Source organism: Myripristis murdjan, chromosome 16 (assembly GCF_902150065.1).
Source record: "Myripristis murdjan chromosome 16, fMyrMur1.1, whole genome shotgun sequence".
Classification (NCBI taxonomy): domain Eukaryota; kingdom Metazoa; phylum Chordata; class Actinopteri; order Holocentriformes; family Holocentridae; genus Myripristis; species Myripristis murdjan.
In genome coordinates this window covers 8,076,072-8,096,093 of record NC_043995.1, presented here as the reverse complement: position 1 = coordinate 8,096,093, position 20,022 = coordinate 8,076,072, and the positions used below count along the sequence as shown (strand labels likewise).

The 20,022-nt window shown below is 39.1% G+C and overlaps 1 protein-coding gene across 1 annotated transcript in view; it reads right to left on the bottom strand.

Annotated features, from left to right (window-relative positions):
- Positions 1-542: 542 nt before the first annotated feature.
- LOC115373316 (CUB and sushi domain-containing protein 3-like) overlaps positions 543-20,022 on the bottom strand; it is a 285,861-nt gene continuing 266,381 nt past the window's right edge. Inside the window, exons 63-70 of the mRNA XM_030071637.1 lie at positions 16,027-16,138; positions 10,309-10,488; positions 9,244-9,309; positions 6,449-6,607; positions 5,859-5,971; positions 5,077-5,164; positions 3,934-4,075; positions 543-3,166 (exon numbers count right to left, since the gene is read on the bottom strand). Coding sequence (XP_029927497.1) covers positions 3,007-3,166; positions 3,934-4,075; positions 5,077-5,164; positions 5,859-5,971; positions 6,449-6,607; positions 9,244-9,309; positions 10,309-10,488; positions 16,027-16,138 — 1,020 coding nt within the window. The 3' untranslated portion in view covers positions 543-3,006. The remainder of the gene's footprint in view (positions 3,167-3,933; positions 4,076-5,076; positions 5,165-5,858; positions 5,972-6,448; positions 6,608-9,243; positions 9,310-10,308; positions 10,489-16,026; positions 16,139-20,022) is intronic.

The following is a 20,022-nucleotide window of genomic DNA, read 5'->3' as shown; positions in this document are numbered from 1 at the left end:
CCAGGGACAGAGGAGGCTCAGGCAGCTGTGGCTGCAGACTGACTGCACTTCAGCACCTGTGGAGGTGCGTTTTGTGAAGAATGACTGTTCTACCTTTTCATTACTCTGAAATATACAATAAAATAAATAATACATTTTCACTACAAAGAATAGTGTTTTTAAAGGGGGAAAAATTATATATATATATATATATATATATATATATTTTTTTTTTTTTTTTTTTTTTTTTTTTTTGGTTAATGTAACATTATAACAAAACAGGCAGCACATGTACTACAAAACACTATGCTCTGAACACACAACACTGGATATATTTTTGTTAACCAAAAAGCTTATTGGTCACCTTGCACTGATGTTCTTGTGTCACTCAAACAAAAATACACTTAGTGCTATGCTAATTTTTGATAAAGCTGGCACTGATATCTCTATTAATGAAAGAAAATAGCAAAAAGAAAGTTCATTAGAGTTTATATTTTATATATAAATTAAGGATTTATACATTGCAGATAAAGAAAAAATACAAAACATTTTTCTGATCTTACATGACATTTACATGTGAAAATTTACACAACATATTCAATAACTTACAAATGCTTTATTTGCATAAAAATATATCTCTTTACAAAAGATTTGTAATATGTACATATACATATACACAGGTTTCTGAATGAAATGACCATTGTGTGGTACACTTAAAAGCACTCTAATCTACTCCAGAGTCTGATGTGAGACTGACTTGCCATATACTGTTTTTTCCAGATGCATTTGTTCTCATCCATAAGAAAAATGTGAACTCGCAAAATATATTACAGATTGATAACACAAGACATCTTGCCAAAGAGAATGCCATCAAGTATCAAAACTGTATAAATGTACAAAATGTAACAGCAATGACAGGAATAAACATAGTGGTACAAAGTACTATAGCAGCAATTGCTATACTGGATCACTTTTTGCCAACATGCACAAGTATGAAACTATGAGCTGCTTTTCAAACACATCTCTTAAATCATGAGGGCTGATGTCACTCAGCTAACTCATCGCAAACTGTGTAGATAAATTACACTGATGTACAGTATTACTAATGCAATAAACGTTATGTCTTCCTTAAAAACATATGCCCATACAATATTCAAGGCACTGCAATGATATATAAATGTGATGACAGTATTGAATTCATTATTTATTTTAAGACATACTTGGACCCAGATGACAGTAAGATATTGATGGCGGCTCATTTTTAAGTGTGCAAATTTTGTTATGTATACTGTACATGTGTGTTGGTAGAAGCTGAAGGTTCAATAAGACATTAAAACAACCATTTGTATCCGTTAGTGTCCATAAAATAGGCCTCTGTCCTGAATTCATCAAGTGTCTCATAGAAGGAGTGTTGATTAAGAAGTGTCTGACTAAGGTGCGATTTCCCAAAAGAACAACCTTACTGTTGAATTTGCGAAATTTCACATGGGGGTGATGGGGGGGGGGTTAGCACTTGTTCTCTCTTGGTATTTCTCTGAAGTATGGCAGATGCATGTCAAAATTTCATTAACCAAAAACAAAAAAAACAAACAAACAAACAAAAAAAAAAACGACGCCATGACCTTATCGCAGCTCAATTTGCCCCCTGACTTTGACCATCAATGCCCACCAACTTAATAACATCCAAGTATTAAAAGATTACTGGGAAACCTAGCCAACTGTAGGTACAGTGCACTGTACTGTATATATTCTCAACCTCGTCACCCAGTGTGGACCCCATGGATTATGAAGGTAGGACCTCCTACTTTGAGATGCTTGACATATACAGGCTCAAGGCTGGGGTTAATTCACTCCAAATTTGATCAATTCAGAAAGCTGAAGGCTGTTACAGTTTCAGAAAAGGGAGAAAAAGAACTTTACCTATTCATTCTTCAGATCTAACTCAAGAGCACAATAACAGTTTAATAGATTTTTTTTTTTTTTTTTTTGTGATTTGACTCCAGTCCTATATGGGGAAACATACTGAACTGTATGCCATTCCTAGACTCAAAGACCACTCATCAATTCAAACTCGCAAATTTAAAGACAAGAACATTTCAGTCCCCAATAGCACTGCAAAGAAATTCATTGCTTCCAACTTGATAATAAACCTCTAATATTGGCTTTAACTCTCATGAGGAAACTGTACTGTAATCAGAGAACCTGCACTTTAACAATAAAAGCCCTAACATTCCCAATGGCACTCAGAAATGAACTATACTTTAATAATTAAATCCCTGGCTATATATTTTGTCAGTGGGAGGTAACACCCAATTAGAAGGTGCAATTGACCAAAAAACTCTGAAGTACAACACACACACTATTCAAAGAGAGGCAGTCTTTTTTCCCCTGTTCCTCACCTCTTCTCACACATCCCACTGCTCAGAAAATAGACCCTTCAACTCACAGGTGACGTACTCTACACCTCCATAAGAGAAAATACTTACCAACACAAAAAAACGCGAGCCTATAACCAAAGACATGGGCCTGGACCAGGGCTATACTACTGGAAAGAAAAAGCTTAAACTTTTGGTTTGGCATTGTGAAGTAACCCCTCTATATTTATACTACAGAGCATAAAATACTCTATTTATCTATATGCCAGAGGCGCTTTTATTCATAAAGCCAACACTCACAGAGTGTAAAAAAAGAACACTTCTCGTCACCGAACTGTGGGAAGATCCAAAAAGGCGTGGGACCTACCCTTCCTCTCTCGCCTTCTGTATATGATCAAATGCAACTGCTGTAACCGTTGCTGAAAGTGTGCTTTATGTTTCTGAACGGTTCTCTCTCTCTTTGTAATGACTGTCATCAGAAACAGGGAAAATATAAATATATGTCTATATATACTCATATTAAGCAAACAAGAACAAGTTCTCTGTCTTTTCTCTCTATGCTTCTCTCTTGCTCTCTCTCTCTCTCTCTCTCACACACACACACACACACTCTCTCTCTCTCTCTCTAGCTCTCTCTCATACTCAGCTGACATCAAACCATGGTGCAGACGGTGTTGAGATTGGGGTCAAAGCGGACGACTTTCCCCTCAGCAGCTTTTGTGTTTGTGTTGTACATGGGATTCTCAAAAGTGGCTTGACCATTGTTGTTCTCGTGGACAGAACATCCTGTGTACTGCGCTTTGTCTGTTTTCCTGAAATAAAAAGAGGTTGCACATTAGTTGAGAGACAGTATCCCAATTATCCGCTCTCGTTCCAATCCAACAAACATGGCTCTATAATCCTGGTGTAGACAGCTGCAATAGGTAAATGAGGGTGAATTGTAATTACTGCTGATAAGAATAGTCAAACTAGTCCTATGCCAGTTCACTGGTGATAACCATAATGAGTGGATTATTTTCATGGCATGGGTTCTGCCTGTACAGTATGTACTGCCTCGGGGGGTAATCTATATATAGTAAGACTCAAAGGCAGCATCAATCCACCTGCCCATATGTATTGCTCACATTTACATACATACGTGCATGTGTACATACAGTATATTTCATGTCTCAGCTCTCATTTAAAATGCTCAACAAATGATGTAATTCCTTGTGTCTCGGACAGTAACGTGTTGACTGGCATTGCATCATGCTTTGAAGCCTCACAGAGAAACCTATCGTACAAGGAAGCTATCTATAGTAAGCAGCCTGCAGAACTGGGCCACGGTGTGTTATCAACCCCAATATCATGTATATTTTATTTGAAAGCAACTGTACAAACAATGAAGCATCTGCATAAATCTGGGTTTCTAAAACTTTCTCAGCACTGGACCTAAATAACCAACTCAACCTGGAACACAGGCTCATAAAAAAATATGACCTCCTTTTCATGTGGGAGCCCATCGGACACAGACTGGCTGCTAAACTTGGGGCCCCATGCTAACATGCAAGACACCAGGATACAAATGAATCCTACGTACCGCTGTTTATAGAGATAGAAACCGAGGCCTGCGAAGATGAGGGCAAAGAAAGGCACGAGGATAGCGACAGCAACAGAGCTACTGTTTGTGGAGCCGTTGGTTTCTGGGTCAGCGAGTGTGACATTCTCTCTCAGGCTCATACCTGCAAGGAGTGAAACAATTACATTTTCAGTAAATTCAACAGCATTTTCAGATTAATAAAAAGCATAGAATACAATAAATACAGTAGAAAAACTACATCCAGTATGATAGTAGAAACGTACGCATTATATGCTGGTGATGATGATAATGATGGTAATGAAGACTGATGATGATGAGGAGGAGGAAGACGATCATGAGGATGACACGCAGGAGATGCAGCGGCAAGTGGATGAAGACAACAACCATGAACGGTGAAGACGAAAAATGATCATGATGATAATGATCACCATGACGGAGATAATCTTGCTGGAGACAATTATGAGATGATAACAATAACGATGCTGAGCAGCAGAAAATGAAGGACGATAACACGGAAGGGACAATCTACTCAATGATGAGCAATTCTGGTGATATGTGGTTGACAACTGGTGTCAGGGGAAACTGACTTTATATTGTGTGCTGTCAACATGGAGCAAATATACACTAGCTTTACTTTATTTATTTATGTTTTGTTTTGTTTTGTTTTTAAATAGGCGTTCTTAAATCTTTAGACACTCGGTTGCAAATCACACTGATTTGGTGTTGCTCTAGTATACAGACACATTAAGAAATACTTTCAACCTTCTAATGCCGAGGAAGAAACCCAAAACCCATTTTGGGTCCTGACCTGTAGTTTAAGAAACGCTGATTTAAATAAACAAATTATTTTGTGTCCTTGTTTAACGCTCCATTACCTCTTGGTGAAAAGGAGGAAGGTAATCTATCTCAGAGAGACACTGTGGGTCTCAGTTACACAGGAATAGCACATCTGCATTTTGAGCAGATTGTTTGATGGCTGCTTGAAAAGCTGCTTCCACAATTCAGATGATAAATATTATAGTAGACATTAAATAGCCAGTAAATACTAGATTTTCTTTTCTTGAGTAAATCATACAGTGAAGCAGACATGCAGTGACAAATGTCAGTGGGACTTTGTTTTTGTTTTTTGGAAATGACACATACCAAGTCTCTGCAGTCCAAACTGTCCATAGTCTTTACCCTGTATAAAGCCTTGGAACACATAGCTGCCACCCTCGGGCTCAGCTGAAACCTAGCAAGAAAAACAAACAAACAAATAAATATATAAATAAATACATACATAAAAAATGAGCCCTAACCCTAACTCGATAAGAAATTATATTCATACATTTAATGAGAAAGTCAACATATTTTCTTATGGTACATAAACAAATGAAGCCTTTGCTCTTTAAACTACCTTCAGCAGCTATGCTGTACACGATCAATAGCTCAGCGGTACTGTAGTCACCATCAGTCTTTGCTATGAAGTGGACTTTTAAGTTAATTTTAGTGGAGAAGCTCCAGTTCCACCAACAAAAAAAGTGATCTACAGTCGTTGCAGTCTATACCTATTCAGTAAATTGTCAAAGCAAGGATACTTTATAGCTGAGTCTAGTCACTGTAATCATACAATATATAAACAACACAGCAAATAACCAAGAAGGGTCTATTATATTTGTTGCCACACTTTCTCCTAATTTATTATAATGTTCTGTGACAAGGAAGACAACAATCTGTAATGATGAGAAAATTCTGGCTCGATTCAGTCCCAGGCAGGCTTAGTTACTGGCACAGTAGTAGCTACAGCCCAGCTGCCCCCAATAATGAACCTGTCTGTCAGACTGAATAAAAAAAAAAAAAATACATGTCGGTGAAAGACAGTCACAGGCCTTGGTTATTTTCAAAAGATCACTGGCCAGCCCCTCTCGATTCCTGTGCATACTCACAAATCCGTCCATTGCCCAGGTCTCGTCAGTAATCCTGCTGAAGGAGCTGTGGGCCAGCGCTCTCATCTGGTACAGCAGGAGCATTAAGCGTGCCTCCTGGCGCTTATACACTCCTGGAGGGTGAAGGAGAAACAGGACAGGAGCCGAGAGGAGAAAAGATGCAGAGAGAGATGAGACAATAATAGCAGAAGAGAAAAAAGGATAGAAATGAGGTGAGATGCCAAATAGCAAAATAAAAAGAACACACAAGAGAAGGCAGTGCACAACAGAAAGAGAAGAGAAGAGAAGAGACGATGGAATGCAATGAGAGCATACAGTATGAGAAAAGAAAGAGCAGAGCCAGAAGAGGCGGAGGAGATGAAAGACTCTTCAGTGAGCAGTCAGCCAGTCAGCTCAGACTAATACATCCGTCGTTAGAGCCAATAGTTAATTTCCAGCCTCATGCATGAGATCATTTAGTGATTGACTGATTGACGTGAGGCACCCTCAAAATAAATGAAAGTGACACACCGAGGTGGTGAAAGGAGGAGGAGGAGAGAGAGGAGGTGAGAGGGAGGAAGTGGGAGACAGATGATTTATAGATGACTCACCAGAGAGCAGAAACTCCATGCTACTGTCGGTTAAAGTTACATTGACTTTTCCTGTTGTAGCATTAAAGCTCGTGATTGTCAAAGTCATGGGCTGTTTCTGGCCCTTGTAATCATAAGAACCCTTCCAGACAAAATCAGGGGCAAAGACGTCATCAGGAACTTCATGGAAGGAAAATGAAAAGAGAAAATCCATCAAATCATGCCATTAGAGAGATGAAAAATATACTCTATTATTTCTTCTAATTGACAGCCATATGCCAACAAAAACCACTTGGAAGCACATTAATAATTTGTATTAAAATACTTAAAAGCGCACTGATGATGTCCAAACCAGAGAGGGTATAGAGCACTAACAAAGCAGACAAATTCATTATAGGTAAACTGAATACAGAACATTATTACCTAATTTTTTACTTTATTTGTTTCGCATAAAATAGATAAGATAAATACACAAAAAAACATCACATAAAAAACAAAGGAAATCACAGGTATCAAAGTTCAGAAATTACTTTCCCTTTTAACAAGCTGTCTCTCCAACATTTAACTTTTTTTGACAAACATCAAATCAGATTCAAGTACTTGATGCAAGCTGAATGGTTACGCCTACGCTGCAATGACTGTTAATTAGCTATGCCGTTGTGTCAACATATCAAACAGCTGATAACAATCTTTTAATTCTATTTGAGTAATACGATGTTGTTTATATGCTGTGACAATGTGAGTAATTGATAATTAAGCACATTCTGATAGCAAACTCTGGACACGCTCTATGAACTCTACAGAACTTGAATGACGTGGTTAAATAACTTTTTCAGCAGCTGCAGATTCTGATAAATCTTTTCATGCATCACAGTTGTCTGGCTGGCATATATATTATCAGTGTAACTGCAATCCATCTACCCAAGTTTGGCATTTTAAATCAACTTGTGGCAACTATTGTGGAAACCCCTAAGGACTAATAGCAGGTAAACAGATGGTAAAGATAGAAGCAGCTGAACATCCAAGTTATCTCTGGTATTACTCATCAGTTTAAATATCTACATTTTAGTTGTGACATGTTCAGGATGGTGACAGCCCAAGTGTAATGGCAGCATTCCTAGGGAAATAGGGTATATTTTCATTTAAACACCATTCCTATTGCCTATCAGTTTCAAAAACACTGATGGAACTACATTAAAACACTGTTACTGCTACTGTTATTATATATATATATATATTAATATTAACCTTCAACATCAACAAGATTACTTGCAAAATTGCCTTAAATACTGTGACATAGTATCTACCTGTGTAGCTTCAGCTGTACATACAGTATTTGGTTAAGTTAGTATCCCTGCCATATGTTTACAAAGTAAACTTAATCTCACCAGTTTCTACACTTTTACTTTTTAGCGTTCTGAATACAACCTTGTTTTAATTTTTAATTTTAAATTGTTTTTTTTTTTTTGTTTTTTTTTTTAGTTTTGTCTGCATTTATTGTAAGTACTTTGTCATCATTGAAAATGACGGTTCTCCCTTAATGTGTTTTGCGAGGTTGTATAAAAAAGACTGCAAAAGGAGGGGTCACTGAAGTTAAAGTCTATAATATATAATATATCATATACTACTACTTATTACAGTATATTATATTTCTGACAAAAAAACAAAGCACAGACAGTACTACTAGTTTTCATAGTACAGTACTGAAAGTCATGTGTACAGTAGTACTTATACTGTACACACATTGAAGACAGAAACACAAATTCATTTAACCTGTAGATTTAGCCACTTAAGAACGCATATCATCACTGTAAGCATGCTGCACAACTGTAGGACAATAAACGTTACAAGTTACATCAGCGTTGCATTATGGTAGGACAGCATATTTATGATGAGAATGAGATTTCACTTTATCTCTGTCGTAGTCTCCCTTTATTGCAGGGTTTTCAAACATTGTGTGATTTTACTTAGGTATATTTATCTCTATTTCTACTGCATTATTCTATTTCTGTAATCATTTTAAAGCTTTTTCTGTCAAAGTTGCAGCAGTTGGTTGCTAACAGGTTGCTAGGGGCAAGCTAAACACTTGGGCATAGATAATTTGCGTCACCCACTGCCAGCAGGGCTCTGACTTCTCTCTCTTGCAACAGCAGCAGACTTGGGCCAGCTTATTACTTTTCTGATCATCCTAAAAATCATCATATATCAGCCAATAAAACTGACATTATGGCATAGAAGTATTAAATGATCGTGGTGAAATGCTCAGTCGGGAGAAGATTATAATGCCGGTTTACAGTCAACAAGCAATACAGCTTCTCAGCCACTGGCAGCAGGTAATGTAGGTTATCTGCAATAAAGTGTTTGCCTTTAGCTAAATAACTGCTTTTGACTTGAAAACAGTCACAGAAATCAGATAACCCAGTTACAACAGAGACATATGTATGTAAATGAGCAAAAGATTCATCATTTTAAACAGCGTATGCTGAATGGGAACTGTGAAAGTGGACTTATGTGAAAACCTGTTCATTTTCCCACGTAAAGAATCTCCTAAACATAAGAGTATGGCTACATCATAACGTTTTACATCGCCCACGAGCTCTACAGCACCACCAGTGAGCTGAGTGTGAGCAATGGAATAGCAACCAGCTGTTAGTGAGACAAAATTTTGTCTGATACAGAGCATACTGATTTTGATCTATCTGGTTTTTAAAAAAGAATTTCCCTCAGCCGACACTGGTGCTGAAGCAGAACAGATGCAGGACTGCCAACTTCTGTGACTGCTACCAATGCAGCTGCTTGTGGTTATCAATACTTACCATGTATTTTAGGGCTCGGCGTCCCTGGTATTGGCTTGACAGTTTTCTCATGTGATTTGGAGCCGACTGCAGAAGAACATTAATATGGATGTCACAAAAGTGCGTCGATACACACCAAGGCTTAACACCCCGAGGATATTATTAAAAAAAATAAAAAAATAAATAAAAAATAAACACTGCTCGACTGTAACATGCTGCCTGCATATAACTTCTCCTCAGTCTGCTATTTCACAAGCCTCTGGTGGCTCAATTCCAACCATACGCACTTCTAAATCAGCACAGCTGCAAAACCTCTCAAAGAATTCAGACAGGCTAACAGCAAATACATGAGTGCAGTGATACAGAGGGCACAGACAATATCACAGCAGCTTTAAAATATCTGATATTATTTTACTAGCACATCATTTGAAATCCCTAGTGTTTAGCATAATCTAGGTGTAGCAGCACCTAGCGGAAATTTCTACAAATTCAATGTACTAATATTATTATTATTATTTTAAATTATTTTTCCCAGTTTTTATTTAAAGGTGCACTGCGCAAAATCACACCGGATTTACTGAAGGACCAACAGACAAAAAATGGACATGGGCTAAGCATGCGATTTGATGGTAAGTCTACATGGTTGTCGAACTGACTCACTGATACATTATGTGCTTATTACATGGTTTTTGTCAGCTGAGTCTAAACAGTCCTCGCTTCAATCAGCCATGGGCAATTCTGCATAGCGCACCTTAAACAAAATATGATAAACATATTATGAACTGTATTTGCAATATTCAGTGTGCACAAGAAACAGATACGTACCCATCTCCAGTCCAGCAATACACACATCTTATGCTACACCTCAATATACGTACCTAACCATAGCCCCTCTTTCCACTCTCACACACACATATACCTTCATATGTCTAGACTGTACACACACACACACACACACACACACACACACAGACTCACATGCATACCCTTCTCTCGTATACAAATCCTACCCCTGAACCTTTTTGCTCATACTCCTCCCCTGCTGTCCTCTCCATGCCCCCCCACCGACCTCCACCAGCCACGTACCTCTGCAGACGGGCACTTTGCCAGTCCAGCTGCCATCAGAGCGGCAGACACGGTGCTCTGAACCCCCGGAGAGGAAATAGCCAGGCTGACAGGTGTACACCAGGGTGTAGCCATAGGAGGGCAGGTCTAGACCCACCACATCAGCGTTGGCTGGGTTCCGCGGCTGTTTGCAGGCGTGGGCTGAAGAGGAGGCAGAGGGCAGACAACATTAGGATAGACACACAAGCAAACAGAGGCAGATACACAAATGCGGATGCACAAAATAGACAGGCAGATAATTAGGCAGTCACCGGGGAAAGAGGCAGAGAGAGAGGGGGGCGGAAGGAGGGTCAGAGAGAAGCAGGAAAGGAGGGAAGGGCACACTTGTTACAGTCTAATTGAGTCCGGGGAGCTATTTAGAGAGTTTGCTCATACTTTAATACAGTATGCCTCTATATCTCTTATTTTCCAAAAAAGAATCTTAATACTCGTAGCTTCTCCCATTCATTACTTCATTTTGGAATAAAGCCACCTCCAAAACGAGGGGAGCTCAAATGAAATCAGAGCATCCATGAGGATTGGTAGATTAGACTGGAGAGAGTGTAGGCACAATGGAAAGGAACAGACTTTCAAATATATATGCTGTGATACCGTAGGGTCCAGAGCTATTCTAATACCGATTCAGTTTTAACTATCTTGGATCAAACGTTGTTAACAATACTGTGGCCAGTATACATTAGCCTACAGATAGCTCTCAAGAGCACTGCTCATGCAAACTTCAGCTGGATTAGAAACCGGGGACAAAGGCTGTTACTGCTGCAATGCCAAACCACCAGCTCTTATTGACAATATTAAGTATTTTCATTTTCTCATGAGTGGGATGAGTGCGCTTAGCCTAATTTTTCCACATCAACAAACTCTCGGCAAAACAAAAAATATGCAAATCAATCAGCATGAAGAGGGCTTCGAAAGGCCCCCGCACCCCAAAACACTGAGAGGTTGAACATTCAGGCTCTGAGGCATCAACAACAATATGAGAATAAACTAAATAATTTTGCAGCTTGTGACTGAATGAGTAAGTTGCCAGCTGTCAAATGGGAGACACCTGCTTGTGAGTCATGGTACCAAATTGGCCCTTCATGGCGTCTTAATGACATTAGTGGCGATAGGGCGTGGAGGGAAACAGCCAGGATGAAAGAGTCTGTCTGGGCTTCATCAAAGAGGAGGAGACTGCGGGAGAGAAAGAAGGACAACATCCTGGGGGGTGGGTGATTGTCAGTAGTGTGTGCCTGAGTGTGTGTATATGTGTGTACATGTGAGAGGGGTTGGCTCACTGCAAATCTTTCTTCCTCCCCTGCAGATATTGCTCCAGTTGGTGTTTGCGATTGTGTAACGCATGTACGTGTATATTTATGTGCAAGTGTGTGTGTGCGTGTGCTTGTGTTCAGACGTAAATATTCTCTAAAATAAGATTGAGAAACTGGTCCAGCTACGTTCAAGTCCTGGATTCCTGAGCTCCACAGTGACTGCATTTACATTTCTTCTATATCATGCAGAGAGACAAAATAAACAAAGATTTCCCAAAATGCACATCTCAGTGCGTATGCTGTACGTATGTTTTTAATTCCGAATATATGCAGAAAAGAATGTGAACATTTGTTGACGGTGTGTGATGCCTGCAGCTTTTTAAATGAGTGGATGAACCATTGATGAAAATATCTTATGTGATATCTGTCTTACACTGCAAGACTCAAGAGACAGATGTATACATAGTGTCTGGAGACCATAAATAAAATAAAATAAAATGAAATAAAATAAAAGGCTGTCCAGTTTGAGACCATAAGTACTGAAGACACTTACAGCACCAATGAATAGTTGTATCAAACACATGTCACATCCCTCATCAAATTCTGTTTGCAGTCCCATATTTATTTACACTTGAAGCACCGTGCCAGGCATTACTCCTGAGATTACACGCACTCTCCAAAGAGACTTGTATTTTTTCTCTCACACAACAACACGCTATGCTCATTTTGAGTTCAGTGTTGATGTCTCCGATAGAGACAGAGTGCATCAGTTAAGGACCCAGACAGATAGATAGAGACAGATAGAGGCAGACACCCAGAGACAGCCCTTGTGATGGATTCCTGTGCGAGCCAAGAAGGTTAGTCAGATACAGACAGCAATACCCGAGCATGGTCAAGTGGACAAAGTTAACTTAAAAATGGTTCCAGACGTTTCTCTTATCCTGCAAGGATTTTTTCCCCCCTTTTGTTAGAAAGATAGCACTGCTTGCTTCCCTGCTGTTCTAATTCTACATATTTACCAGTTGTTAGTGTCCTGAATGCTGGTTTGGACATAAAAAAACATGCATAACAACAAGCATAGACAAACTGACTGAAAGACTTCTGAATCTTTTTGTCAATTGCCTACAGCAAAAACAAAGAGTTTTTAGATCCTGTAAGCTAATCACTCTTCCTTCAGAAATATACTGAACGATATAGATCAAAATACCATATTATGAGGTTATTGCACAATTTAGCATATATATATGTGTGTGTGTGTGTGTGTGTGTGTGTGTGTGTGTGCATAAGTAAATAAATGCATAAAGAGACTATGAGACCCAGCTCTTTATTACCACTTATATAGCACATCCAGTGTTCAGTCACCTTTAACACATACCGTATTTCACCAATTAATAGCCAGGCCGCAAATAGCCGCCGGGTTCTTATAAACGCCTGGGGTCTGCACCCATTTTGCGTATTAAACGCCCACCCGAATAACCGCCGGGGTGATTATTTGCATCATAATGAGGTAACCGAAAATAAGGCTACTCACCTTATTTTTGCAGAAGTAAACAGTTATCCGCACAATAACAGTGCGGCACTTTTGTTTTCTGTCAAAATAAGAGCGCTAGCTAACGTTAGAAAAAAATGGTGCACCGTAATCTTAAATTGCCCGACTATAAATATGTTGGACGGTAACTGTGATCACAATAATGGCCTGGTGCAGGTCTGTGCAAAAATAAATAAAGGCCTGCAGCGAACAGCCGCCTGGTTCTTTTAAACGCCCGGGGTCCAAGTTGATTTGGCATATTCAACGCCCGGGCGATTAATTGGTGAAATACGGTAGGTCAGAAACTGACACAGTCATTGTAAGATTACAGTATTTCACAATATTAGAAAAAAAGCAATCAGGGTCAGTAGATTAACGTTACAAGGGTCACAAAAGTGCCTATCAATGTCAGTGGTCAACACTGTGCATGCTGAGTTAAAAATATCTAGTATTTTTTTAATGCAGCTTCAAAACTGATCAAAATCTATCTCAGTTAATTTAGAGGTGAATAAGAAAGTAATCATCAAAAGTGACAAGAGCCAATATTGGCACTAGAGATAGTTTATAAGCAAACATTTTAGACACCATTAATTTTTACGTTGAGCAGGACACATGATTAAGCCCTTATTTGGGCATAAATTTCACCTCATCTTTTAACATTTATACAAGATCAGAGCTTAGTTTCAATGTACTAAAACACCTGAGTGCTGAGTGTCTGCTAAGTAGGGTATGAAACTGTGCTTTGTCCTACCTTGGCATGTTTATCTAAAAAAACAGGTTACTTTTAGAAAAGCAATTGTCTAAATTCCAGTAGACAAGTACGGCTCTACCCTTTCCAATTTTTAGATGGTATCTGCTCTGCACCTAAGCTAAGTTGTTAAGCTGAAACTACAAACTTGATTAGTATCTAACGATCTTTAACTCGAATTTATATCTATTGTATTTATTAGAACCATTGTATATATAATCCCTCCCAATTTATTTTGGCTTTAGCCAGCAGTGCAAGATTGAGGCTTCACACTGTGGAATCCATTTAAGTGGCTCCAGTGTAGCAGAAGACCATTTAATCATACAGAAAGGTATTTCAGAGGATTTATGAGCCTATTCTGACCCAAGTTCAACACAAACTCTCAGACACATACAAAGGCACTCAAACTCACATGCATATACAAAACCATGCTCATATAGGGTGCATCTGCCCACCTGACATACACCTGCATGCACACACAGTCAAAAAACATCGCACATACACACATATATAAACGTGCACGCTCTCACGCACAAACACTGAGATAAGCACAAAATGAAGACAATATGCTAATCTACAAGGATTCACAGAGACACCACTATCCTTCTATACACCCACACATCCGTACACACACATACATGCACACACTGCAGTGCAGCAGAAGATCAGGCAGACTGTGAAGGCTAGGTATTATGATGTTTCTGCTTCCTCAGCACAAATCTCTCTGGGAAATTCCGCTGGGTGTTGCATCTTGGGCTGGTTATGAAATCAGGATAACAAAATATCATTTAAATTCCCCACTCAGTCACACGGCTCAGGTGTTTACACAGTGAGTGTAATGTATGAATGAAGAAAAAAAATCCAGGACCTAACAGTGTCAGATCACTGTGTGAGAAATTACAAGAGCAGGTGGACACAAACTGAAATGTGTACTGCAAACAATAACATTTTATAGGTACAATATGGAATAATCCACTTGCTCAAATGTGAAAATGACCATAACACAGCAGTTGGGGTTGACAAGTGCTGCTGAGCAATTACCAGTCAATTAGCTGTTAGTTGCTACCATGATGACCATTGAGATTTTTGGGAAAATTTTGGGGGAGATAATCCCTCCCCCCACTCCAAATCTCTCACTCTCTCACACTCTCTCTCTCTCTCTCTCTCTCTCTCTCTCTCTCTCTCTCACACACACACACACACACACACACACACACACACACACACAGGATGAACCTGACAGTGTGGGGCAGCACTAGTCTGTAGAGCCTGCTGTTAACAGGCTAACCCACATGCATTTCAAGTTATTGAATGCCTGCACTTGTTCGGTGTGTAACTCTTCACACTGTGAGCTAAACACTCCTTCACTCTCACCCTGCTTACTGCTGCTAATAACAATAAGCTGGGTTTAAGGTTTTATATGTTTGCCTTGTCTCCTGTGGCTGCTGGGTAACCTGATTCTACTTGTATCAGGTTACCCAGATATCTACTATTCTTTTTAGCATGCCTAACTCTATCTAACTTGTTTTGTGGTGCAAAAAAAATGCCTCTGTGATAAATATTGTATAAATATAGAAATATTCTTTCACTTCTTTATTCTGTTTGCAAGCACTGACTGCAATAACCACTTAGAAGGAGTTAAAGCATCATAAAACCATAGTGTACCTTTAAAATTTGCAGGTTGATTTTTCCTTGATTTTGGTAAAGTGCCGTTGAAAGGGATCATTTCTTTTCTAAACAATGGGGAAATGGGATCCCTGAGCACGTTGGAATACACCACAATCTGTAAAAATGGGCGGTGAGGCAAACTGAGTGGCCCGAACTGCAAGGCCCTGGTTTGGTGTTGGTCGACAGTTCAGACAGAATGACGGTAATCTTGGTCAACACCATGCTCTGAGAACGACTGAAAATGGCAGGTTGATTGAGGTGCGAGCTTCAATCTACTGGGGGGCTAAAGGTTATGGAAGAGATGAGTGAGTGAGAAAGGTGATAGGGGAGAGAGAGACAGAGTGAGAGAAAAGAGAGGAAAGTGTCTGAGTACCAAACGGTGGATGAACACTTCTCTACTCCAACAGGAGAGAGGGAGGGAGAGAGACACAAAGATATAGAGAGAAAGAGAAAGAGGCAGTGCTAGCAAGTGAGGAACAAATACTCACGAATACAGGTTGGCTGCGTGCCACTCCAGGTGAGGTCTGGCAAACAGATTCTGGTCGTGGAGCCTTGCAATAGGTGTCCCTGTTGGCACTGGAAGTCCACTCTGCTGCCCACCTAGCCATGAACAGACGCCACACACACAGCAGAGAGGGTCAATACACTGATGCAAATGTCAATAGGCCTCCAGCATCGAGTCTGAAGAGCTTGGAACAAAAACTGCATACTGTTTTTTAATGATTATTTGTACAGTGTGGAGGCAGATGGGGGCCATTCCTAAAGGCAACAGCCTATGCTCCAATGTGATACACAGGCATCAGGAAGTGAGGAAGTAAAGTTTGCAGAGGATGATTCACAGAATTAAAAAAAAAAATACAAAACAGAAAAAAAAAACAGGATTTTCAGCCACTATTCAATTCCTGCTGTCTAAGGACAACATTTACATTGGATTTTCTCATCCACTGGTGTTAAACATGACTGTCACCATTACAATCAGTGGTCTAAATACTATGCTTTTGCTTCCATTTGGGACAAATAAGACACTTTCATATAAGATATTCTACTGAATGTTTTGAAGAAACTCTTTGCACTTAACTGGTAAATGACACTTTTAATGCAATAGAGGGGAGAGAAAATGAAATCTGCACACTAAAAGCAGCTCATGGGAGCTGTGGAGAATGCACCAATGGTCATGACAACAATTTATTTGACTACAATGCATCTCAGCACAGCTCATTTTCCACACCCGCAGTCTATATACAATATACATAAAGCTGTTACACACACATCTAATGAATGTCAGATCACAGGCTTTTGTTAGACTGCTTCAGACAGAGAGAACAAGAGAGAGGGAGGCAGAGAATAAGAACAAGGAGAAAAGTGAGAAAGCAAGTTCATTGTCTCCTGTGTGTCCTGCTGCGATAAAATGTATACTGTTCACTGTTCCATCATTACACCCACATAACATCATCCAAAGGAATAGACAACAGTTCCACATGGAGCACCCATTGGGAACTGCCCATTTGAAAGGGGACTAAAGTATAGGGCACACTGTAGAGCCTTTGGCTATGAAATGGTGCTTCAGGCTGCCATTCATCTAGCTCTGCCTCTCAGTCAGGTGGAGTAGCCACACAGTCTTTCACAGCCTGGTGTGGAGCTGAATAGGGTTTAGAATTTTAATGCATAGAAAAAGACAGCAGGGCACAATATATTAGGCCTGTAGAACAGCAATATGGTTTTGTACTGTATGGTATGGTGTTGTATGACATGATATGGTATAGAATAGTACTATTCCATAGTACAATATATTATAAAACAGCACAGTATGGTATAGTATAGTAATATAGATCTGGAGTACAGGATAGTCACAGAAATGGAACTGAATAGAACTGCCACTGTCTAAGGGAATCCACAGTTGTTAATGGGCCACCTAGCAGCCACTGGAACTGACTGTATAACGTTACTGATGCTTCTACTGTGCATAAACAAGCATTATTGAAATCATGACAGATATGGAAAATATTTACAGTGGTGATTTGAAGAAAGATACAAACCATATGATTTCGGCCACAAGACGTTGCTGTAGCTCAGATTGTTGATGTGATAAGGCTGCAATTAGCTGGCATTTGTGTTGGATCCTGTCACTTAGTCAAACCTGCAGTGGAACAGCGCCAGTCTCTACCACGCTAGTTCAAGGTAAGATTACGGGGAAAACCAGCAAATTTAACAACAGATATTCAGACAGTTTCTCACAATGCACTGCGTTAGAACAGAACATGTTTTCTGCTTTCTGTGCATCACGCCTTCATCAACGTAAACAAACTTCTGCTGAAGCAGTGACATCAGTGAGTGCTACAACTGTTGCCTTGACAAGGGGAACCACCCGGAAACTTGCCTTGCCACTGACTTGCCATGAGCCAAAGGCCATGCCTATTCTTCTCAGTTCTATTTTATGAGTATAGCGCAGTATAGTTCTGTAGTACAGCATTGTACAGAAGAGTGCATGATAGTGCAGTATAGTACACATTTTATATCACAGTACAATGCAGTACATTATAGTATAGCAGAAAACAGTGTAGCTCTGCAGTATTGTATCTCCTGGTTTTCAAAGACTTTAGGTCTTATAAACAGCAAATAAAAGAGCATCATAAACAAAATGTTTGAAAAATACTGCATAATAAATGTTTTTATAAGTAGCTTTAATAACAAGTAAAATTGGTTGACTTTTCATCATTTAGCCACTGGACTGCCTCGAAATGAGACCATTTTCATGTTTTGTTCTTATTTGGCATTTCAGATTGCTTCACTGAGGGGGGGCTGTACCTATCATTTTAGGAGATGCAAACAAAGCAGTTCATAAAGGATGAACCAGAGCACCAAAGGGGGCTCAAAATGACATTCAACAAAGAAGCTGGCAGCCAACAATACCAAAACATAAGTAAAGCCAACCCAGCAAAAGAGAACAAGAAAAACAAACAAAAATCAAACCAAAGTCATTTTAATCACACTCATCCCTATTGTGGTTTATCTATTAAAGACTGTTATTTTTAACTCAAGCCTTATTTCCTAGTTTCTGTCATCACGTATTTTCTTTCTGATCAAAAATTCCTGATTTCCTTGTGACTCCAAGTCTGCAGGGAGTGCAGTTCTCCATTAATCCAACCCAGCAAAAAGACATTCAAATAATTGGACCCAAACCACGTTGTTTTTTCCCACAGATGACTCTCACACTGCAATGACACTTTCCTACCTCAAATTTTGTGATTATTCATGGCCCAAAACCTGACTTTACTATAATATTAGATATGTTATTTTAACTAGTCTGGGCTATTTGGCATGAAAAAAGACCAAATGCTCTGATAGGTTCAATGGCTCAGATTTACCAAAAGCACTTACTACCAATGAGAAAACATATTCATGTAAAGCTCCTTGTGGTAAATACAAGAGGGCTGTGAAGGAATTTTTTGTGGGACCTGATACCTCTGTCTTGCCATCATGAATTGTGTTAATGTGTCATCAGAACTGGAACATATAGTAGTGAATACGTCAGTGTCAGCAGGCCAGGGTAATACAAATCTAAATGATCACATTATTACAAAAAGTGAGCAATACCTGCCTCAATTCATTTATGGTTGATTTATAATTCATATAAAATTAGTTTGTTTGTGGGTGTTCAAAGGAAAAAGACATGCATGTTTTCAAGTTGAGGCAGCAAAATTTTGTTTTTTCATTTCTTCTGATATGACATGAACACAGCAGAAAGCGGGTCAAACAGGAAAGTGTGTGAAGAATGCCACAAAGGATCAAATTAATGTTATATTAAATGTTATGTCATAATTGTTCAATCACAGTGATGTGAAGAAGCTGAGCATCAGTATGAGTGTTGTTATGTGAAAGGGTGGGTTTTTATTCATCTTTGAGTTTGACTGTAGGGGTTTTCCTTTGTCCTGGCTGATAGCATCTGAGAGCAGCACTCCTTGCAAACTGAGAGGTATGTAGCTCTACAGTGAAGTGAGCCACGTAATTTTGATTTAAACTGATTGGCCTGATGGCAGAAACTAGTAAAATAAGATCCTGTTTGAAAGTAAATGGAATTATCATTGACAAAATCAAACCAAAACAAACAAAATTTAGCCATTTAAATGTATGCTCGCTTCCTCTTGTGGATGAGTTTTGACACCTAAGATGGGGATAACCAAAATTTCAAAAAGAAAGAAGAAATGACCTTTGAATAAATCACTCCTTTGAATGTGTGTGTAAATGTGAGATGGTGTGTGAAAATATTACTACCACTACTACTATTACAGTTTATGACACCAATGTGTGGATTCAGTGTCTGTTCATGTCATCTGATTGATGAAAAGCTTTGATGCATATTAAAGTTATTACATTATTCTCTGTAAAATTCCAACCCACTTTGTAATGTAGTAATAAACATAAAACATGGTAAATAATTACATTATTTAATGTTATTGTTATCTACCCAGCATTTTACTACATTG